Below are 24079 nucleotides of genomic sequence, written 5' to 3' on the forward strand. Positions count from 1 at the left end.
AAAAAAAAGCCAGAGGGAAAAGACAGGACAAGAATGTAAACGATAGCTGATTTATCAGAAACCATGGAACAATATGTTTAAAGTACTGCAAGAAAAAAAATCACCTGTCAACCTAGGAATCCATATCTAAGAAATATCATTAAAAATGAGGGTGAAACAGATGAAAGGAGAGCATATTTGTTGCCAGTGGACCTTCATCACAATATTTGCTAAAGGAAGTTCTTCGGGTTGAAGAGACTGGGGACTCAGACAGCATGTTTGCTGGGCCAGTGGCCACCCCAAATGGTTGGTGCCAGCAGAGCTAGGCTGAGGAGACACTGAGGTGACTGGGAGGTTGGTTATATATATGAGAATTGAGCAAATAAGTAAATATCTATCTAGGCAGAGATGCAACCAGGCTGTGTGACCTGGATTTTGTACCAGGGCAACGACAACGCTGTTGAAGTGGCTTCTGGCCTAGAGGCCCTCCACCAGCTAGGGGAGGTCTATGGTGCTGGAGTCTCAAAGCCCAGATCAGGAAGCCCAGCTACCCTGGCCCCTCCCCTGCCCCTTGCAAATTGCCAGTGACGCTTCTGAGGATGTGTGCTACTATTTTGGTGTGTCCTAGTGTTTGGGAGGTCTGAGGAGGGAGTGCTCACCTCTGCAGAGGGTGGTGCTGGAGGAGGAGAGATATCAGACAAGATTACATGGAAGTGATGACATCTGAGATGTTTTGAAAGATAAGTGGAATTTTCCAGGTGGGAAAAGGAAGGAAGATCACTCAGCTGGAAAGGCATGAAGTGTTTGGGAATGCTAAGTATCTTCCTGGTCTAGGGTGGGAGATGAGGCTGCTGAGCTGAGTCAGTCAGGGCCAGTTTTCAGGCATCTTGTGTGTCTCAGGAGAGGGCTTAGAGGAGCCCAGGGGCAGCCTGAAAGCCCTTAGGGGAGCCCAGGGGCTAGTGAGAACTCCAGATCCTCTCTGACTCCTCAAGCCTTGTTATCATCATTAGAGCTACCCGTTGCAGCAGCCTGCACCAGCCCAGCCACTGGTGGCCTCCTGCTCAAAGCCCTAGCATTTAGCCCTTTGAGCATCCTGAGGTTTCTAGACTGGGGAAGACTCAGGGACCCAGAAGAAGGATTGTGGGGGAGGCAGGGAGGAGGCAAGAGGCCTTTGAGGAAAATACGATAAGCTCTAAAGCTTTATCAAGTGAGTTTGGAGGCAGTATATTGACTGTGTCCTGAAACTTTTTTCAGATACTTAATATGTGCAAGCAAGTATTTGTAGAGAGAGGCCCTATATGAACATCACTGCTTACACAAGGTTGAGATGTAGTCTTGTCCTCAAAAGGCTTACAGTCTACCGGAAAACCACACTAACCCAAGAGAAAAATTAGTTAATAATAAGAGACTAAACTGGTGTCCAGCACAGCGTAGGCATTCAACAGGTTTGTCAATTAAACAAATGAAAGTATGAATGAATGAAATTCAAGGCACAGAGGGAAAGTGCCTGAGGAATCCACGCGAAAGAGAAAGCCCTGTGGATGTCCCCGGAGAGGTGGGACTAGGTCAGGAGGGGCCACAGGCTCCCGGCCTTTCTAAGCATACCAAGTGCCTGGGCGCGGAGCCCTGGGACCAGCACAACCCTGGGAGAATGCGCCCGAGACCCTCCTCCAGACCCAGCCTCGCCTCTCATGCGCAACGAGGCAGATCCTCACCGCCGGAGGCTAAGCGGTGAGAGAGGAGCCGCGGTTTCCCACCGCCCCCTCCCGGGGGCAGGGTCCAGAAAAGGGCCAGCGGGGAGGAAGCGCGAGTCCGCGGCCCGCCCCGTTACGTCCCACCCACCGCGTCCCCTCCCCTCCCGCTGCGGGAAAAGTGGCCGCGGGCGCCGCTGCTCGCTGTGGGGCGGGAGGGCGCGGCCGAGGCGGAGCACGGCGGCGGGCGGACGAGATGCGAGCGCGGCGGCTCTGGGCCGCTGTGCTGGTGCTGGGGGCGCTGGCGGGCGTCGGCGTCGGAGGTGAGTGAGGCTCCCGCGCCTCGGGGACGCGGCTCTCCGGTGATCCACGCCGCGCGTCCTGCCGCAGCCAAGTTTGAAGACTTGGAGTGAGGAAACCCGGGCGGGCGGCTCCTGCGCGGGGCCAGGCTGGGTCGTCGGAGCCCGGAGCTGGGGACCTTCCCGACCCCGCAGTGGCAGGGTGAGAGGCTACCTACGGGCAGGTCCTCCGGGACGCCGAAGCCATTAGCCGGGTTAGGCGCCTGCCCCGGGCGGCCTCGCCGTGCGCGGTGCGGTGGGCGCATTTCTGAGCCCCGTGTTCGGCCCCGGCTGCGCGCGTCGCAAGTGGTCCCGGCCGTGCGAGGAATGACTGGCCGGAATAGGCAAGGCGAGCTGGGGCTTCCCGAGGCTGTTCCCGCGCGTTGGCGGAGGGATGTGGTTGTAGCTTCTCGGCTGCGAGTGTAGCGCGCGCGCGGCTTTGCCAGTTATTCGACATCCCTCTTTCTCCTTGTGTTACACTTTTTCTCAAGTTTTTTTTTTTGTGTGTGTAAATACTTGGTGGCACCCAGCGGGAGCGATTCGGAGAAAGCTGAGGGCTCTGCCTCCCACAGTGTTCCTGGGTGGCAGCGGTGCCTCTGCTTCCGGAACAGACACTGCGTCCAAAAGATCTCCATGTGTGCGAGGAGCCACGCCAAGGGTCCCTGGAGCTGGCTCGGATCCCTGGCTTTGTCTCTCCTGCTGCTGCACGCACCATCAGCTGCCAAGGCGGTTGGCATTCGGCCTCATTGGTGCTGGGGAGAGGATGGAGGGGCAGAGCAGAGCACAGCCCAGGGATGCTGCCCCTGGTCCTTCCGCAGCCCTGGTGACCTTCCCAGGGAGAACTCTGGCTCCTGGTCGGCTGGGGCCATTCCTCTGCAGAGGAAGCACAAATGTGCATATATGTACTTTTAATGAAAGGAGTAGTACTCATTGTAAGATAATTTAGATCCTGCAGAATGTATTAAAAAAAGTGAGATTTACTGATCATCGGTACATCAAAGTACTTTGATGACTGCCTTCAAGACTGTGTGTGTATGTGGATATAGATAGATATAGATATAGAGAGAGATTATACAGGACAGGGCAGCAATATCTTTTTTTGTGTGTGTGTGAGGAAGATCAGCCCTATGCTAACCTCTTTTTTAAAAAACCACTTTATTGAGGTATGAGTGACATACAAAAAGCTGTGTATATTTAATGTATACACCTTGATGAGTTTGGAGATAATATACACCTGTGAAACCATCACCACAATCTATGAACGCTATCTTGACGGAGGAGTTACAAATGATATATAGGGTGCTCTTTAAGCTATTATTGCTGAAACTTCCCATGTGAGAGAAGCCCAAACATGTCAATTGATGTCTGTAGCCTGCAGAGAGCAGCTTGATGACCATGGCACAGAAGTGTGAATCTCCAGCCTTCTGCCCTGGGAGATGTTAGAGCCTTGGTTCACATGCTGCTGCTGTTTATGGGGGCAGTGGAGAACTACGGAAGGGCTGCTCAGCTGTCTCCTACGGACATGCCTGCTTCTATGAACTTAAAACATTTTTTGCTTTCTTTTCTTTTCACATCCACAGCTTTCTGAATTTCTGGATGATTTCTGAGTCTAATCATATTTTCTTTCAGTTTTAGAAGTAAGTAAGGTAACATAAGAAAGAGCCTAGCATTGTGCTTGGTTCAATATTAGTGAAGATAGAGTGTATTTGTTATTTGAGTGTCTCTCCCTCCACCCTTCACTCCTAGTATATCTTTTGTTGATCTGGGTTACATAGTTGCAATGATCTATATAGGATTCCATTGTATTGACATACCTAAGTTTACATTAAATATCCTCTAGGAGGTCTCTTCACAGATTTGTTGTGATTGGGCGATTCCAGCAGTGGTGACTGATTGTGCTGAGCTAGCCCCAGGCTCCCTCTGAGAGGCAGGATAGAGTAGTATTTAAGTCTCGGGCTCTAGAATGAGACTGCCAGAGTAATAAGCCCCCAGTAAAAGCAGTTTTGATTATATTTAAATCCCCCACCCCAGTGTTGGTGGCTGGGTTGCAGGTGTCACCAGATCCCTGGGGAAGCAGGTGGCAGGATGAGAGTAGGAGAGCTGTGTTGGGACACACAATGTTTAAGGGACACAGAAAGAGCTGGGTAGGAGTGGCATAGAGAGGCTGTCCCAGAGTAGGAGAGTCTTGTATAGGGAGAAGAGAGGTTGTTTGAGGGTAGAATTGAGTTTTGGAATTTGAGTACAAAGATGATCTTTTTACCTTCATCCAAGAAGTATTGGGTTTTGTGGCTTCCCCATGTATAGGTCTTTATTCTAACCTGAGACCTAATGGATAAGTTTTGTTTGCTATCACCATCTAAGTACTTATGATGAGTTTTGAGCTGAGGTGCTGATTTCTCCTCTGGTGTTTACATCCTGGAAACTCTCCAGTCAAAGGTTCCTCTGCAGGAACTCCTCAGGGCCTGGAAAGATGTGGGAGGAAGGCTTGTTGGCTGGGGGAAGGGACAGCTATGGTTTAAAGCCAGTCACATGTGGGCTTAATTCTTGATTTTGCCTCTTATTGGCTGTGTGACCCTGGGCAAGTTACTCAATCTCTTGAGTCCTCAGTTTCCTCATTTGTAAAGCAGAGAAAATAATACTTCTATGCTTATGCCAATTAAATGAGATAAAGGCACAAAATAAATAATCAATACATGGCAACTACTATTGTCATTCTTCTTCCTATCCATGGTATCTACCTTGGATTGGAGGCAAGAGCTGCCCTGCTTCATGCATGAGTGCAATCCAGGCTCCCAGAATGAGGCCAATGGGGACCCTTTTCCCACACCTATGTGACAGGAGCCCCCTTTTTATTTCAACCCTTCCGCATTGGTGGCTTGGCATATTTCAGCCACTCTCACCCAGCAAGAACCCACAGAAGAGGCCAAGGAGGAGAGAGGCTCATCTATTTGCTTTATTCATGAGAAAACCTGAAGTCCTGTCTTGGGAAAAGAGAAAAGTAAAAGACATTCACAAGATTTCAGGTTCCATGAGGAGAAGGACATGTCTATTTGTTCAACACTCTATGCCCAGTCCTGGCACATAGGCGGCCAAAATAAATATCTATGGAATGCTATAGAAAGACATCTAGAGGTGATGTGCCTCAGTTTAAGAAATACAACATTTCAATATCAGCATTCATTCACAGAAGATCCTCAAATGCTCCCTCTGGGCATTCTGGAGGATATTAGAATGTAGCTGAGACCGTGGGTTCTTTGGGCATTTGGATCTCTGTGCTATTGTGCCATTTAGACCTCTGATCTGAGGGTGCTGGAAACTCAGGGGACCCTCTGTGAATTGTCTACCTTTTTTTCCCCTCCTGGGAGGAGACACACAGGAGGACAGCATTCTTCTCTGCCCACCTCAAAATTGTGAGTGTGAGTGGCAAGAGGTCTTCTGGGGGCAGCATAAGATGGGACAAGGAGGCAGCAGTGAGGAGGGGGAGTCTGGATATGACTCTGGAGTTTCCTAGTAGAAATTCCTCCTCTGCAACTCCCCACCCCACTTGGGGATCTCTGGTTATCATCCCCTCCCAGCCCTAGAAATCCTTCTGCCCTTGTTGGCAGGAATAGCCAGGAAGCATGCCCACAGGAACCACAACTCATGAATCAGCAGACAGATAATTAACTAGGGGAGTGACTGAGCAGCTTCAGGGATAAACCACTTGGCTTGACCCAGCCCCCTCTGCTGCCCACAGAGCTGGCCTGCTACTTCACTTCATTATCTTTTCCCTTCTTCCGAACCCCGGCCCTTCCTGAGTGGGCAGATCATTGTGCCTGATGGAGCTCAGGTCACTAGTGGAAATGCAGGTAGGAGCAGTGAAATGACATTGTCTGTTCTCCCTGTGTAAATTGCTGGTGTTTATTTAAATGTGAAACTCACCAGTAAAAAATTTATAAAATCTGCCTTTCTCTCCATGTACACAGTATCTCCAGGAACACGTTTTTTTTTTTTAAAGTTAGGTTTGATGAGGTATAATTTATGTACAATAAAATTCATGCTTTTTAGGTGTACAGTTCTTTGAATTTTGACAAATGCAGATAGTCAAGTAACCTTCACAATATTCAAGATGCAGAATATTTCCATCACCCTCAAAAGTTCCCTCAAGCTCCTTTGTCATCACGTCCCTATCATCATCTTTAGTTCCTGGCAACCAGTGATCTGTTTCCTGTCCCTACAGTTCTATCTTTTACAGAGTAACACAAAAATGAAATCATACAGTATATAGCCTTTCAATTCTGGCTTCTCTCACTTAGCATAGTGCATTAGAGGTTCATCCATGTTGTTGCATGTATCAGAACACTAGGAGGCTATCTGAGGCCGCTCCATCTTCCTCAGGTGCTGAGACAGTCACCCTGAAAGCAGGGGCCTATAAGCGTTAAACCTGAATCCAACTTTCAATTTCTAAATTTTCTAATTGGATGGATGCATTTGGGCCATGTAAAAACCATTAGATTTCCCAAGTGCTAAGTTGTAATATCTTCAGGATATTGGAGAGGATTCTGCAGCAACCAGCACTTTTATTATTCTTGGTCCTAAAAGCAATGGATATTTTGTGGCCAAATATGGTATGTCACAATCCTTAGAGCCAGAAGCTGTTAAATAAACCTGGGCTATTCTACCTTTTAAATTTTTTGGTAGCATCTCTGTAAAAAACAACCCACTGTAAGTCTTCCTTTTTGTTTTTCTGTCATGTTCCCATAAAAAGACTACTTCCCCTCCACCTAGTGTTTCTTAGTTCAGTTAGTGAAGACATTCAAACATTCAAGGAGAAGATGAGGTGATACATGCTCATTATAAGAAAGTCAAACTTTGGAGAGTAAAATGGCTGGTTTCCCTCTAATTCTATTCCCCTATAATGTCCACTATTAATCAGATGATGTGTTCTATTCGTTTTTTTTCCTTTTGCATATATAATTCTCATGCGTGTGTGTATTCCTTTATCTAAACTTGTGTTATATTTTTAAACTTAAAAAAGCCACTTCCTGGGCCGGCCTCGTGGCTTAGCGGTTAAGTGCACGCGCTCCGCTGCTGGTGGCTCAGGTTCAGATACCTGGCGCGCACCGACGCACCGCTTCTCCGGCCATGCTGAGGCCGCGTCCCACATACAGCAACTAGAAGGATGTGCAGCTATGACATACAACTATCTCCTGGGGCTTTGGGGGAAAAATAAATAAATAAATAAAATTATAAAAAAAAAAAAGCCACTTCCTTTCATATGGGGAAAAACAAACAACTCAGTGTGAAAAGAATTGTGGGTTTGGAATTGAGAAACCTATGTTCTATTCATGGCTCCACAGGCTTTTTTCATCAGTTTGCTGGGTGATTTTGAACAAGTCATTTTACATCTGGGCCTCAGTCTCTTGGTGTTTCAGGGACTGCAAAGTGGACAAAGGAGATGAAGAGAGAGACTTTGGTTTGAAGTTCTTCCTTTAACTGATTAATAACATGGAATCCCATGTAAGGATTTCTTTGGGGGAAAAGGAGGGGGGGTCCCGCAGTTAAAAACGAGCTTGAAAAACTCCACACTAGACAGCTCCAGAAGATTGGCAAAGGGGACATTCAGTAGCCACTTTAAAAGTCCCTGTGGTCAACCCTAAATCTCTTTGCTAATGGGATTCTTGGATAGAGAAAACCTGGGTCTATGAGATCCACTGATGGTTCCAAACCCCTACTGTACCCACCACGCATGACGAACTCCTCCAGATCAAACCTTTGCTGGAGCTGCCTGTGAGGGGCAGGTTTGACCAAGTCCCCAGAGTGGAGGGGAGTGTGGTGTCTCTGTTCTGGAATTTCTACAAGTTGAGAACAGACCACGCTCTCTCCTGGCCGGTCCTGAAGGCTGTGGGAGTGGGCCAAAGTTTATTCTTGAGTTCTCGCCGAATTTTGGGATTCCAAGAGACTACAGGGCTTTTGATAGTGAAGGCGCTCCAGTTTGCAGAAAGCCTGGTGTGCTCTGGGGAAGCTACATTTAAATGAATGCAAATGAAGAAAGGGAGGCAGAACAGAGGACATATAAAATTAGCTTTAAGCTTATAAAATAATTCAGTTTGTAAAAAAAAAAAAGCCAAGCATTACAGAAATAGAATAATGTAGAAAGTACAAATTCCTTGTAGTTTTGTCCTTAAAGATTACTGTTGACAGTTACTCCAGAGATTTTTTTCCTATGTGTATGTCACCATGTATAATTATTTGTCATTATTGATATTTCTCAAGTAGGATCACCCGCATTAGGATCATTGTCACTTAATAATATACCCTAGGCATCTTTTTATGTTGGTTTATGTCTTTCCATTATTTATCCCAAGAGCTATAAGTCTGGCCAGAAGGCACACTGTTCTATGGCTACACCAGAATTGACAACCAATTCCCTGTTGGCAGACATTGGGATCATTCCCAATTATTTACTACTACAAATAAGGCTGCAGGGACATCCTCGTTCATTATTATGCACCTTGTTCATTATCCTTGTTCATTTCTTGAACTAAAGCTGCTGGGTCAAAGATGTGAATATTTTATTTTATTTTATTTTTTTGCTGAGGAAGATTTGCCCTGAGCTAACATCTATTGCCAATCTTTCTCTTTTTTTCCCCTTTTTTATGTTGGCCACCGCCACAGCATGGCCACTAACAGACGAGTGGTGTAGGTCCCACCCGGGAATAGAACCTGGGTCCCAGAAGCGGGGCGCACCGAACTTAACCACTAGGCCACTAGGGCTGGCCCCAGGATATGAATATTTTAAATTTTAACGGAATTTGCCAAATTGCCCTCCAAAATGGTGGGCCCAATTTGCCTTCCTACCAAGACAAGCTGGCAGCAAGGACTGGTGCCAGCACTGCTGTCTGCTGTACATACCCACTAGACACAAGCTGGAGGAGGAAAAGTAGCAGAACTGGACACTGGACGCCAAGGGGGTCACCAACAGGGCACTGCTGGGCTGGGCCTCAAGCAGGGCTTGGTACAGGTTTGCTTCTTCTCTATACTGAGTGAGTCAGATGGGAGGTGGGGCCTGTTCTGATAAGATTTTCCAGAACTTGAGATGCAGCGTTTGAATCAAATATCAGTTAGGCCATTAGGAAGAAATGGACACTTGTGCATTGTTGAGGGGTCTTGGGCGCTGGGATGCTAGGCATCCTAGAGTATTAGTTACCCTGTTGATGCTCTCTGGCTGGAATACATACTTCCAGGGCTGGCAGCACCTTGAAAATCATCTCATCTAACACTGTTTGTTCTACAGAGAAGCAAAAAGAGAGGCCCTGAGAGGTGAAGTGACTTGCCCAAGATCCACAACTAGTTTAGTGGCATTAGTGGGGTCTAGTCCTGGGGACTCCTGTCTCCTGGCCAGTGATTTCTTCACTATATCCTGTTAGAGACAAAATGCCCTCTTAGTCTGACCCTGAGTTGGAGGGGAGGGGGATGGGCATTCCTAGTGCAGAAAGTGATTAGAGTGAAGGTCAGGAGGAAGGAAACCAACATTTATTGAGCATCCACTGTAGGTGGTTCTTTCATGTATGTTATCTCATTTAATCCTAACAACTTGTGAGGTATTATGTCCATATTTGGGAGGATGGGGGAGAGGAAGCAGCTGTTTGGGGTCTCCAGTGCTCAGCTGATATGGCTGGTTTAGACCTATTAAATACTAGGCAGAAATTCTAAGTTCTTGAATAGGGATGTGACAGAATCAAAGAGTCACTGGACCTTAGAGAGAGCACCAGAGAGATGAAGAGACTTGCCTGAGGTCACACAGCCAGTGGAATGGCAAAGGTGGCTTTAGACCTGAGGTCTCCTGTCTGCTGCCCTGCATGCTTTCCCCACCACGTCCACTGTTATACAGTAAGAGTGTTCTTGTTTTACTATCCCTGCCCTTACAGTATTTCCCAGGGGGCTGGGTGTTAATTTTAGATCATAACCGTAGAGAAGACAGGACTTTGTCCAAGGATGGGCTGCATGCAGTGTTCTGCACAAGGATACCTAATTAACCCAGCTGGAGATGATAACCAGACATGATCTGGCTTCACTTACAAGGGCAGGGCCTACTGGCTCAAAGGTTGGTAAAAGTATGGCTAGTGGTTAAAATATTTTAACTTTGTCCAAGGGGATCACTTGCTTGGGGCAAAATCCTTCCTGTATTTCTGTCATGCCCCGCATGCTATCCATCAGCAAGTCCTAGGGATATATCTAGGGTCTGATCACACTATCAATACCACTGCCATCCAAAGCCATACTCCTGCCACCTGTTGCCTGGATTATTGTAATAGCTTCCTAACTGGTCTCTTTCTTGTCTTGCTCCCCTACTATCTGCCTTCTTCTCAGTGGCCAGGATGATCTTTTCTGCTCACCTCTGCTCAGATTCCTCCAGTGGCTTCCTACAACATGGAGAATGAAAACCACACTCTCTACTATGGCTACAGCTTCCTAGTGTTCTGGCCCCTGACTGCTTCTCCAGCTCCCTCTCTGCCTCTCTCCTCCTCCCTCTCTCTTCCTGCTATTTCTTTAACAGCCTGAGGTACAACTAGCTCTTGTCATGGATTCTTTCTGGAATGCTCATCTGCTAGGTCTTCCCATGACTTACTCCCTCATATCATTTTGAAATGTCAACTCAGAGAGGCCTTTCCTGACCACCTTCTCTAAAGGAGACTCCTTCCCCTCATTGATGCTATTCCTTTATCCTGCTTTGTTTTCTTAAAGCATTTGCCACTGTTTGAAATTGTGCCTTTTTGGGTGTATTTTTTGTTTTCATCTTCTCACTGCAGTTTAAGCTCCACAAGAGTAGGGGGTTTGTTTAGTTCATCAACATGTCTCCAGTGTCTAGGAGAGTGCTGGGCACAGGTAGGTGCTGAATATTTGTTGAGTAAATGAATGAATGTCGACACCATTGATATATGTTAGTAGAAAAGTATAATGCTAAAGTAACCACTTTCCTTTTATCCATAGGTAGATTAACCATTGCAGAGTTTTCATTCCAGGCTAGCTTTTCTCAATCATGCAAAGTATTTCAGAACAGTGTTCCTCGAAATCGTGTCATATATGTTATGGAAATGCAAATCTATTTTGTATTAGTTTCTTAGGGCTGCTGTACCTGGGTGGCTTACAACAACAGAAATTTATTCTCTCTGGAGGCTAGAAATCTGAAAACAAGGTGTCAGCAAGGCCATCCTCCCTCTGAGGCTCTGCGTAGTCCTTCCTTGCCTGTTCCTATCTTCTGGTGGTGGCTGGCTATCCCTGGCATTCCTTGCCTTCTAGTTGCATCTCTCTGATCTCTTCCTCTGTTGTCACGTGGCATTCTCCCTGTGTGTCTCTGTCTTCACGTGGTGTTTTCCTTTTATAAGGACATCAGTCGTATTGGATTAGGGCCCACCCTAATGACCTCATGTTGGTTACATCTGCAAAGACCCTATTTCCAAATAAGGTCACAATCACAGGTACTGGGGGTTAGGACTTCAACATATCTTTTTCGGGGACACAATTCAACCCAGAACACATTTTTTTTTTTTTTTTTTTTTGTGAGGAGATCAGCCCTGAGCTAACATCCGCCAATCCTCCTTTTTTTTTTTTTTGCTGAGGAAGACGGCCCTGGGCTAACATCGGTGCCCATCTTCCTCCACTTTATATGGGACGCCGCCACAGCATGGCTTACCAAGCAGTACTTCGGTGCGCGCCCGGGATCCGAACCAGCGAACCCCGGGCCGCCGCAGCGGAGCGCGCGCACCCAACCGCTTGCGCCACCGGGCCGGCCCCCAGAACACATTTTAATATTGGTAGAGGCAAATTATACATAAATGCCTTCCAATGTTAAATACCATATTTAATTGGCTCTGATGCACTTTTTTTTTGCTGAGGAAGATTCACCCTGAGCTAACATCTGCTGCCAATCTTTCTCTTTTTGTATGTGAGCTGCCACCACAGCATGGCCACTGACAGACGAGTAGTGTAGGTCTGCGCCCGGGAACCCAACCCAGGCCACCGAAGCAGAGTGCGCGAAACTTAACCACTAGGCCACTGGGGCTGGCTGCACTTTTTTAAAAAATGTTTTAAAATCTCTGAAATCAAGATTCATCCTACATCCATAGACTTAGATTTGATGAAATATGGTAGTTTGGACTTCCTACTACTTTGGGTGATGCTTCCTGGAGCTTTTTGCTCAGAGTACGGAGGTATGTATAACCTTGAATTCACCTTCCTGTCTCCTTCCCTTTCATTGGATTACTGTGCTGCTGCTACATTTAATGAAGAAACAAAAAGAAAATAAACTTTCTTAGCAACTTGCTCTGGAGAAACCACTTGTGTGTCCGTCCATAGGGCAGTTGGCATGAGATGTTTTGTTCCTGGATGAGTCACCCAGCCAGGTGACTGCAGTGGAAGATCAGGCACAGCCTGAGTCAGCCGGTATCCATCCCCGTGAACCTAATTAGGAAGTGACCAGTCAAAGGTCAGTGGCAGGGCTGGGGATCCAGGCCAGAACTCCTCTCTGACAGAGTGAGAGAGATGTCTGTAGTGTTTGCAGTACGGATCATCCTCCCTTCCCACTAAACACCTCCTTCTGACCTAGCTCTCTGCTGAAGTCCCCTGGCCTCACTAGGGTGGCACGTTCTGCATTCTGACATCCTGTCTAATTGAACAACATGTTCTCAAAATAGCTCTCATTGACGCATTATAACTTCCACTGGTTCCAACTCCCATGTCCTCTTTTCTCTCCATTTTTCCCATCCTTTGTCTCTCTTCTGGTTCTGTGAATTGGGCTGATGTGCCAAACCACAGCCTCTACTTCTACTTTCCAGGTAAATTTCTTGACTGGGGTTGTCTATCTTTTCTAATTGGCCTTGTCTTCTCGGCCATCTCTCTTAGATTGGATTTTTGAACACTAACATTCCTAACTCCATTTAGAAGTTAGATCTGACAATTGATCATTTTACCCTAGTCTGATGCTTTCTGGCTCCACACGTCCCTCATGCCCCTGTTAAGGGCAAACTCAGCTGTGTGTATAGTGCCCTATAGAACCGTGTCTTCAGGGGCAAAAAAAAAAAGAAAGTAAAACGTTCACCTGCCTTAAACAGCTTGGAACTCAGGATAAAAATAGCAACAATGAAAACAATAGCCAGTGTAGCAGCAGCAGCCTTAATTGAGTACCCTCTGTGTGCCAGCTGTTGTACTCGGAGTTTGACAAGATCGGTTCATTTAATCCTTAGGATCACCCTGTGAGGACCAGGGCCAGTCAATCTTGTTTCCCTGCTCTGGCTAAACTGTCAGAGGGAAGAGGAGGTAGGGGTTGTTAATTCTTTTCAATGCAAAGTTCTGGAAGTGGAAGTGGAAGATCCTTGCTTCTCCAGCAGGGCTTTGTCTGGGCGCCTGAGGCTGAGCGGGAACATAGGCCTTATGAATGACTGTAAACAGAGGCCCCAACTCCTTCCCCATGTTCAGGAGGAGGGAGGTGGCCTCGGAGCAGCAGCTCATTGAATCAGCGTGGCCCAGGCACAGACTTGTGATGAGTCAGTCACTTTCAGCCGCTGCATTCCAGGGAAGCTGCCCTTGGTGGGGGGTATCAGGGAGGGGGATCATTGGTTCTCCCGAAATCAACCTGTGATTCATTACAAAGAGGAGGTAAGGGAAACTGGGTAACCATGAGTCCCGGGGCCTGACTTCCTAAAGAACAAATCCCTCAGCTCTTCTCCTCTGGGGTCAAGCACCGCCCATTCACTGGGAGGGGGCCTGCTGCTATTTATTTCACATCTGGCAAGTCTTTCTATTGTAGCTAAAAGTCAAGGACTCATAGGGAAATGCTGATTTGAGAATGAATGGATGGATAAATGGATAGACTGGGAAAGTTTTCAAAAATAATTTGACAGTGCCCAGACCTTCTATGGCCCTCTTCTCCTAACTCTTTGCATGGTCTCCTTGTGCTTCTCTCCCCAGTGAAAATCAATGGCATTTATGTCCAGAATTACCCCCTGGATGCCAATTCCCATGGAAACTTCAAAAACATAGGCGGATACCTAAAATAGTTCAGGCTAGGCTCCTCTCAGAACTCTTCTAGTAAGGCACTAAAGGGAGGCTGCGTTCACATCTGCCTGGGAAAAGAGCAATTGTGAGCTAAGATATGGCCAGGCAGCCCTTGTAGGGAGAGGCCTCCTGGTTGCATTGTTGGTTCTGAACATTCAGGCATTCTGAATCTGGCAGCTCTGGGAAGACTGGCTACCTTTCTTCCATTAAAGACAGTGCATGGCTGAGGGCTGCCCCAACTCAGAGGTGGCCTTGGTGCTTTAGGGCCAGGCCTGGAGTCATTGTCATAATTCACACCTCTCAGTCCTTGCACTTAAACGCTGAGGTTGCAGTCAAGTCAGAGGCTGGAGTTCCAGAGGTCACTCATGGGCTTATAGTGGCATCCCACTTGCAGAATTTTCGAGTTGGGAAAGGCCTTTGAAGTTAGACAGACTCAAGGCTCTGAGGAAACCTGGGGCTTCCACGAGGTGCTTCAAGGATTCCACACATATAGTATTTTTAGGAAAACAGTGAAAGTTTACATTGTCTAAGGAACTGTTTCAACACTTGCATGTTTTATGTTGGAATTCTGTGCATGATTTGGATAAATGAGCTCAGTTACTTAAAAAACAAAACAAAACTAATCTAGTCCAGTACCTCTCAATTTGTTCCAATACATATTTACTGAACATCTCCTTTGAGCAAAGACTGGGGCTGGGCTGGGCTGGGCAGGGCAGGCCTCAAGGGGCTTAAAATCTATTTGGTGGCAGTATTGTTAAGGCAGATATATAAATAATTATAAATGTTAGGAATGTTGGAGTTGAAACTGAGGCTGAGAGGAGTTAAATGACTTAGCCAAGCCCACATTTTTAGTGGGTGACTCAGTGAGGACCACAGTCTACTGAATGTGTGTGTACCCTTTCTGTTAGATCCTTCTGCCCCCTGGCGAAGCCCTGAGATGGATACTGTGAAAGTGTAATTTTCAAAGAGTTAAAAGTATGATTCCCACACAACTATAAAATGAACATGTGTCAAAGATTTTATTCAACTTAATTAATGAAGGAACGGGTAAGATATTAAGATTATTTCAAAAGAGAATTCAAGGAAGGGAGATTTATGGTTGGTCAGTCACAGGAATGCTGAAATCAGTTATCTAATAGATTCAAAATTGGTTAATGTTCTACAAGGCAATAAACTCTAACCTTTGGGTGTTACCTTTTCTACCGGACAGAAGTCATTTGCTTTGCTGTTGGATAAGAATCATATACATTGTTCTCATCAGGAATCATTTCTATTGTTTTTGTTTTGTATGAATTAACCTCTACTCGTACAGAGTGTAAAATATCCTCATCATGAGCCAGCCCTGATGGCCTAGTGGTGAAAGGTCAGCTCTTTCACCGCTTTGGTGGCCTGGATTCGTTTCCCGGCCGTGGAACCACACCACCTGTCTGCCAGTTGCCATGCTGTGGTTGTGGCTCACACAGAAGGACTTACAACTAGGATATACAACCATGTAGTGGGGCTTTGGGGGTGAATAAAAAAAGAGGAAGACTGGCAACAGATGTTAGCTCAGAGTGAATCTTTCCTGGCAAAAAAAGAAAAAAAAAAATCCTAATCAATAGAAGTCAAACAAAGACACATACTCCTAGAAAATCACATAATCTCTAAGCATGGTGGGTCTACGAGTCAACACCCTGCATTACATTGAAAGGACAGCCGGTATTCCCTTTGCCTATTTCCAAATTTTGGATAATTTTTCTTAACAATACTGTGTGTGTGTGTGTGTGTGTGTGTGTGTGTGTGTGTGTATACATCCACATTTTCTGGTATGGTTTTGTCCAGATGTTGGAAGGAAGTTTAGTCACACTATAATAAAATGGACTGAGATATCCAGCTTGATGAGAAGTTTCAGGGACACTGGGAAAATACCCCATGATCAGGATGATTTCCCCAAAAATAGATTTGCTGGTCTTACCAGCTGGGGGCAAAGGGACCACTTTAGGAAACTGGATAAAGGAACGGTCAGGATAACTGGGTCATGGGGAGGAATGGGTCTTCCTCATTCTGCTCCTCATATTGGAAAATGCCTTCCTGGGGGCACTGCAGGAGAGGAGGCTTACCTGGCTGAGGCCAGGAAGGCTGAGCTAGAGGAAGCAGGGTGAGTGGGGGCTTCTGTCCAAGCAAACTGTGGGGTTTGCCTCCTGGCTGGGCTTCTCAGGGCTATTTTGGTCCCTCTGGTTGTCTCTCTTCCTCCCCCCAGCTTTTTCTCTGTCCTTTGACAGTATGAAGACTATTCACGTTTGAATGGTATTTCATAGTATATGGAGTGCTCCTTTACCTCACTGAATTCTTTGCACAAATCCTGTGAGATTGATATGATCTCTTCACAGAGGTTAATTGAGTTGCTCAAGGTCAAGACACGGCTAGTAAGAAGAGCATTCGGAATTCAAATACAGGCCTTCCAACTCAAATTTCATGTTCTTCCAGCTTATATCAGTCAGCCTTTTCTAACATTTCTGCAGTTTTCCCTGGAGCATTCTACACTTGGATCCCAAGATATATGTATTGGGAAGCTTGAGAATATTTCAGAAGATTTGCTTTCTCCTGGCAAGCCAGTGGGACAATCCACAGCAGTCATACAAACACACACACACACACACACACACACACACACACACCCCTCTATTTAGGCTGTGTTAATGTTAGTGCATCAGGGCCTTGGATCCCCTGTGTAGTGGCTGTGGAAATATCATTAGAATAATTGGAGAGAGGGCACATTACCATTGCTCTGGGCCTCAGGTTTTCATTTGCACAATGTAGGTGTCAAACTAATTGTTAATTAAAGCCTTTCCATCAGTTGTGATCTGACACTTGGGGTCTGTGGCTCAGCCTTGCTCTGTCACTTGCCATCACTGTGGCCTCATCAGTTGAGGGTGGTGATGAGTTTGTCCTGACCTTCCTCATTCTCCTTCTTCCTTACCAAATAGCCTGTGTTTGGTAAGTCCCAATGGTATGGTTAGGGTGTGTTTGTGTGCATCTGAGAGCTGTAAACCTGGGCATTTGGGAAAGTTGGGAAGGATGGGGCAGGCCAGTTACTTTGTCAAACCAAATCAGGTGCTCATGCCTTTGTCTCTCTGTTGCAGGGCCCAACATCTGTATCACACGAGGCGTGAGCTCCTGCCAACAATGTCTGGCTGTGAGTCCCATGTGTGCCTGGTGCTCAGATGAGGTAAGCAGCAGACATCGGACCTTACTTCTTCCCCAGACTTAGCTGCTTTTGTGCAGAAACAAACCCACGGGGATATCTCCTCCCTCCTAAATACACAAGTCCCCTGTCCCTTCTGAGCAAAACTAGCGTGAAGCCTTCCTATGGATGGATGTCTAAGTGGGCAGTCATGGCGTGTTACTGGGGATGCTGTCCAGAGTCTACCACATGGCCCCTGGCCCTAGCCAGTCTGGTTGGGCCTCCTGGCCTCATTGTAGCCATTGCTGCCCTTTACCACACTTTGCTTGCTTTTTGTTGGGGTGGAACACTCCAGGGAAACAGGGCCTCTGGTCTCAAAAATAGAGGCAGGAGAGGGTTATAGGTACACGGGGGATGCTGGCTTACAAACATCCCAGAGTTTTTAAAAGGCAGATAAAAGAGAAATCTTGCACTTGTGTAGGAGGATGTGTAGTCAGAGGGTCTTATCTCTTCCCTTTTCGTCTCTGATGATTGGGCTCCCATGGCTTTTCCTTTTCTTCTCTCTTTCTCTTCTTTCCTTCCTTCCTTCCCTCTCCCAGGTGTCAACGAGGGAAGGAGCTGGGCCAGTTTGGTGAGGATGAAAGGGTGACAGGAAAGGGTTAGCTGTCTAGGCAGAGGGTTTGTTGTGTCTGGGGCCCTAGGGAATGAGTGTGTCTGAGGGAATGGCTATGTTTGTGGCCGAGACGGGAATTTGGAGCTGGCAAGAGCTGGGGGGGCGGTGAGTGTGGCTGGAGGGATTCCAGTGATTACAGAGTCTGAGGCTGAGTCATTGGCCTGCCTCCCGCAGGTGGTTACCTGAACTTCTGGCCTGGCTGCGTCTCAGCCACCTGAGGCACCCTTTCTGTCATGGCAGAATGTCCCTGCCCTCTGCAGTTTTATGACTGCTCTAACCCAGCCCCTCATTCTCTCTGTCTTCTTCTCTTCCCAATCTGCTGAGTTTCCTAAAAAGGCAACCTCCCTGGCAGGCTGGTGAGGGGGGGCAGTGGGAGCTGGGAGGCTGTGTTTATTCCTTGACAGGAGGACTGCCAGAACGGCAGAGGCCGGCCCAACACACTGCGTTGGCCTCTGTGCACTTCAGCACGGGAACTGCTTCCAGAGGCAGCTGCCCAACATCTGGGCCACATTGACTTCATTTAGCAAATGAAACGTTCCCTGGGGCTGGGAGTGGGGGTGAGTCCATCCCCTCCACCCCCACAGGTTCTCCACCCCTCTGGGCTGAGCTGGCTGCTCAAGTATGATGTGGCCTCCTCCCTTCTCGTTTGCTGTTATCTTCCTTCCCTTGGTCGCCATCATGATATTATTAAGCTTCTTTTACAAGGAAGTTGGAATTCTGCAACTGAATCCTGGAAGGGAGAGCCAATGGGGAGGATGTTGTATTGGATTGGATGGCCTGAAGCTGGCTGGAACAGAGGGGTAGCCAGGGGAGAGGTCCTAGTGTCATCCAAAGAATGCTCCCCCTTCCTTCTTTTCAATGCAAAGCAAGAGAAAATGGAGACAACTGTAGCCCAGAGGAGTCTGGGGAAAAAGAAAATATATTCTTGGAGTGTCTGTCACCTCTATTATCTGTATAGGGGCAAGCCATATAACTGAGGTATACTGAGGCCTGACCAGACAATGCCCCTAGGTCACGTGACCAGATTTTGGAGATGCAAGTGTAGAGTATATATTGATGACCCTGGTGAATTTTGTTCCCTGGGGCAGACCAGGGGAGGGCAGGGGAAGAAGGTGCAGGGTAGGATCAAAGCATAATGTAGGACCAGCCTAGGAACGGGAGGTGGAGTCAGAGAGGAAATGGGTGCCTCTAGGACCAAAGAAAACTACTGAGGCGAGATAGAAGGTCCAATAAGATATTCTCTGGGAGAATGGAATATAAACAGGAAAGTAGGGGAGGCCAAGGGTTTAGTGAATGACTACAACTATGGTGAGCAAGAGGGAGGAGGGGAGGAGGAAAGGATGATAGAAGGAGATGAGGGAGAGAGGAAAGAAGAAAGAGGAGAGGAAAAGGGAAGGAGGAGGGAAGGAGGAGGGGAGGAAGAGGAGAAGAGGAGGAGCAGAGGAGGAGCGGAGGAGGGATGGCAGAGGAGCCCAGTGTGGAGCAAGATGTGTCAACCAGGGAGGAATGGGCATTCGGAATCCCAGACTGTAACCTGAGCATGACTGCTATGTTTTTCCTGAGGGCTTCTCCTGCACAGGCCGAGTTTAACTGCTGAAAGTGCCTTGGCTGTTGATTTAAAAAACCAAAAATGGGGGCTGGCCCCGTGGCTTAGCGGTTAAGTGCACACGCTCTGCTACCAGCGGCCCGGGTTTGGATCCCGGGCGCGCACCGACGCACCGCTTCTCTGGCCATGCTGAGGCCGCGTCCCACACACAGCAACTAGAAGGATGTGCAACTCTGACATACAGCTATCTACTGGGGCTTTGGGGGAAAAAAAAAGGAGGAGGATTGGCAATAGATGTTAGCTCAGAGCCGGTCTTCCTCAGCAAAAAGAGGAGGATTAGCATGGATGTTAGCTCAGGGCTGATCTTCCTCACACACACAAAAATAAATAAATAAAATAAAAAACCAAAAATGAACCGTCTGGGCCATTTTGTATGTGATTTGTTGAATAACCGACCCCGGAGAGCCCTCTGCTTCTGCCTCCCCTACCTTGGCTGTTGCAGGCAGGATTGGTAGTGCCTGGAAAAACAACTGGTTGGGCTCAGCTTTCCGTTGGTCCTAGAGGACAGCAGCTCTGGGTGTGTATAGTAAACACTTGGCTGGGTAATTGGAAAACATAGCCAATGTGGATGAGTGCAGAGTTTTGGGCCCATCTGCATAGGGTGTGTTCTTAGGGGGATGGATACTGACACACGGGTTGGGGTGGTGTGCTGTCTCTGGGCTGTGAATCTAGCAAAGAGGCTGGCCTCACACAGAGTTTCAACCTGTGGTCTTGGACTCAGTGGCACCATGTTGGAATCTAGAACTTTCCAAACTTGCCTGGTGGTGAGAATCACCTGGAGCGCTTGTTAAATGTAAAGGTTCCCAGGGTGGACCCTGGACCTGTTGCATCAGAATGGGTTGTTAGGGTAGCAAGTTTGGCAAATACTGCCAATCAAAGGGGCTGATCATTGGGGTCATAGTGGGTGGAGGTGGAGTTAAGGTAGCCAGATAAAATACAGGGCACCCAGTTAAATTGGAATTAAACAACAAGTAATTTTTAGTATAAGTATGTCCCAAATATTTGCTGAATTTGGCAAGGTGGAGGTAAATACTAGGAATTCTTCTGTAGCCCTGAGTGCACATCAGAAAGTAGACCAGCTCACACTCAGCCTGACATCCAAGGATGAAAGAAGAAGAATGGGTTTGGGTCTAGCAAAGCAGAAAAAGACTCCTATAGTTTTTACTTCTCATTTTCTTCTCTACCTCTGCGGGGGAAAGGTTTAGGCCACTATTTAATTCCTCTTTAGTCATGAACATAATTTTGTTCTCACTTTTCTGCTGTTTTTTTCTTCCTTTCTACTCTTTTTTAATCTGGAGGATGTTTATCTTGAGAGTTTTGCTCCAACTTGTTATTGTAAAAAAAAAAAGTATAATATTGAAAGTTCTCCTCCCCCTGTAAACAATGGGGTGTCAATACCAATAACCATAAACTAAAATGCTTTCCTTTTCCTCCCTTTTCTGTCCCTTCCACATTTCTCTCACTGTATGTTCAAGTGGTTTCTTGTCCTCACCGGATGTCAATCAACAGAACAATGTTAATTTATTTGGATTAGAGGTGTATGGTAGCTCCCTGGGGGAAAAAATAGGTACCAGGGCATATTTTGTTGTTCAAGGAAAGAGTATGCTATAATAGTAGTGATTATAATGGGAAAAGTAGAAAAGAGTCACCTTCTATTTGCATTTATTTGTTTATATCATATCAAAAGGATTTGAGGGGCCGGCCTGGTGGCCCAAGCGGTTAGGTGCGCGTGCTCTGCTGCGGTGGCCTGGGGTTCGCTGGTTTGGATCTCGGGCGTGCACCGATGCACGGCTTGTTAAGCCATGTTGTGGTGGTGTCCCATATAAAAAAAAAAAAGTAGAGGAAGATGGGCACTGATGTTAGCCCAGGGCCAGTCTTCCTCAGCAAAAAAAAAAAAGGATTTGAGTATATTTGACTTAGATTGAGATTTTTATGTTTTGAAAGCATTTCACATACACAGGCTTATTTTATCCCCTGACCAACCCTGTGAGATAGGTAGGACAATGGCAGTTATTCATGCTGTACTTTCCCAATTTCCAAAATGGGACTCATAACATGTGTCACTCTCCTGGGAGAGGGAGGGAATTCAGCTCACACAGCACGTGGGCTGGAACCTCCCACCTCTGTGATCTTCCCCTGCATCTTGGTTATTTTTGCCCTTTTTGTGTAACATCCGGTTTCACTGGGAGGTGGAGCTTGCATAGTCCTCCCCCCTTCTTCCAGTTTTCTCTCTGAGTAACCTAGAAACATTCCTTCTACCTTCTCAGCCTGGGTTATTAAGAAAGGAAATGTTGCCCGAGTGTGTTGAGGTCACTGCCTTTGTATCCTGGGACAAGAGGCTCTCAGGGAGAGCATGGCCAAGAAGCAGGCTTGTTAGGTTCCTGACCCCTGATGTCAGTGACCACAAAGGGAGGGAAGGAGACAGTTTTTGTTTCTTAGTGTTTATATATCTAACGAAATTCATAACAAACCATAAGGACTGTCAGCAAGGCTTGGCACTTCAAACCTTCTAATGAGCACTGTCATGTTAGGAAATGGGGGTCAGGAAACCCCCCTCCAAAACATTCTCTCCATCACGGATGCAGCCTAAAGACTCACAATGGCTTTGCTGTTCTCATAAGTTTCCTGGTCTCCCCCTTCCCTCTCTCCTTCAGCAACTGTCTTAGTCCTGGAAAGGATCAGCTCCTCAGTGCCTCTTGGTCTATCCAATCATTGCCTTTTTTGGAAAGTTTTCTCCTTGGGGCTTTGTGGGCAGCTAGAATCAGAAATACGGTGGGGAGTTTTTTGAGCAAGAAAGAGACTACTTCCTGAGGGAGAAGGGTTGGGAGAGATGGGCAGGGGCAGCAAGAGGAGTTTGGGCACAAAATCCAGAAGTGCTCATGAATCCTCCCCTCAGCCATTCTGTCCTCAGCCAAAACTGGGTGTGGGGAGGTGATGTTCATCTCTCAGAGACTTGGAGGATCTATGATGGCCCTATTAGAATCTTTTGAGCCAGGAAGGTTAAGTCTTGTACACTGTTTCCCATTGCTGATGTCATTTCTCTACCTCATACCAATGAAGCTGAGAGAAAAAGAAGGAAGCTGCTGGCTTCCAGAAGTTCTTTACACTCTTTGCCTGGGCCAGGGTGGTCTTCATGCCATTTGTCTTAGTCTGTTTAAGCTGCTGTAACAAAAATATCATAGACTGAGTCTCTTTAACAACAAACATTTATTTCTCACGGTTCTGGAGGCTGGGAAACCCAAGATCAAGGTACCAGGAAATTTGGTGTCATAGATGGCCATCTTCTCACTGTGTCCTCACATGGCAGAAGGGGCCAGGGAACTCTCTGGAGCCTCTTTTATAAGGGCACTAATCCCACTCATGAGGGCTCCACCTCATGACCTAGTCACCTCTCCAGACCCCACCTCCTAATACTATCACCTTAGGGGTTAGGGTTTAACATATGAATTCTGGGGGGACACAAATGTTCGGTCTCTAGCACTGTTGGTGTTGTTCATGTTCCCATCCACCTGGGGAAGCCCTTCAGCCTATCAGAGGAGGGCTGGGCAGGAGAGGGGGAGAGACTTTGAGCATCGGGAGGGGTTTTAGGCTACAGAGTCTTGATTTTTTGAGTATGGATGGCTCCTTGTGGCTCAATCCCTCTCCTGGAAATATGGCTCCCTGTCACCTGAGGGGGCTGAGGAGGCAGAACATTATCCTTCCCACACCTCCCACATCCCAATCTTGCAGCCTGTTCCCTGCCTGGGGCATTCCGGGGTGTAGCTCTTCCTGGGACTGTTGCTTCCATGCTCCTGCTTCTCTGCTTGGTTCTCACTCTATACAGAATGTCAGACAACTTATCATTTTACGAGAATAATTACAGTGAGAGAACCTAGTTAGCATCTCACTTCTGCCACTTCCTAGCCCTGTAACTTTGGGCAAGTTACTTAACATCTCCAAGCCTCAGATTTCTTACCTGTAAGATTGGGCTCCTCATTTGTGAAGCCTCCGGGCCTCAGGTTCCTCAATTGTAAAATAATAATAGTTCCAGCTTTACAGAACTGCAATCAGGAGGATTGCAATGATCCACGTAAAGTGCTTATAACAATGCCGGCCATGCAGTCAGTGCTCAGTAAATGTTAAGACTAGTTGTTCTGGGATATTGGTATGGGTGATTCAACTGACTTCTGGAAGTGGTTGTAAGAGGGGCTGGGTAGGGATGGGGGCATTGAGGTTCTGAAGGCCTAGATATTGTGAAATAGGTCCAGGGAGGGGTTTCCCAGCTTTCCGGCCAGTCCCCTCAACCTTGGCAAGGAGCCCGCATGGACTTGCGCCCACACAGTGCTGGCTAAATTTGCTGAATGTCCAGAGCAGGAAGGGACTGAAAACACCATGTTGTCTAACCCCCTTATTGAACAGGTGAGGAAACTGAGGCTCAAAGGAGTGAAATGACTTATCTGAGGTCACGTGGCTAGTTAGTGGCAGACCTAGGATTGAACCTGTTTCCTGATTTCCAACGCGGCATGTCCCCCATTCAGTACTCAGATGGAAACAAGACGCAGAGCCCCAGAGGGCCATGGGATACATGCCAGGGTTTTTGGAAGGGTGCTCAAT

General features: G+C 47.1%; 1 protein-coding gene across 1 annotated transcript in view; it reads left to right on the forward strand.

Annotated features, from left to right (window-relative positions):
* Positions 1-1922: 1922 nt before the first annotated feature.
* ITGB3 (integrin subunit beta 3) overlaps positions 1923-24079 on the forward strand; it is a 47983-nt gene continuing 25826 nt past the window's right edge. The window contains exons 1-2 of the mRNA XM_058561285.1: positions 1923-1993; positions 17167-17252. Of these exons, the coding sequence (XP_058417268.1) occupies positions 1927-1993; positions 17167-17252 (153 nt within the window). The 5' untranslated portion in view covers positions 1923-1926. The remainder of the gene's footprint in view (positions 1994-17166; positions 17253-24079) is intronic.

Source organism: Diceros bicornis, chromosome 18 (assembly GCF_020826845.1).
Source record: "Diceros bicornis minor isolate mBicDic1 chromosome 18, mDicBic1.mat.cur, whole genome shotgun sequence".
NCBI lineage: Eukaryota > Metazoa > Chordata > Mammalia > Perissodactyla > Rhinocerotidae > Diceros > Diceros bicornis.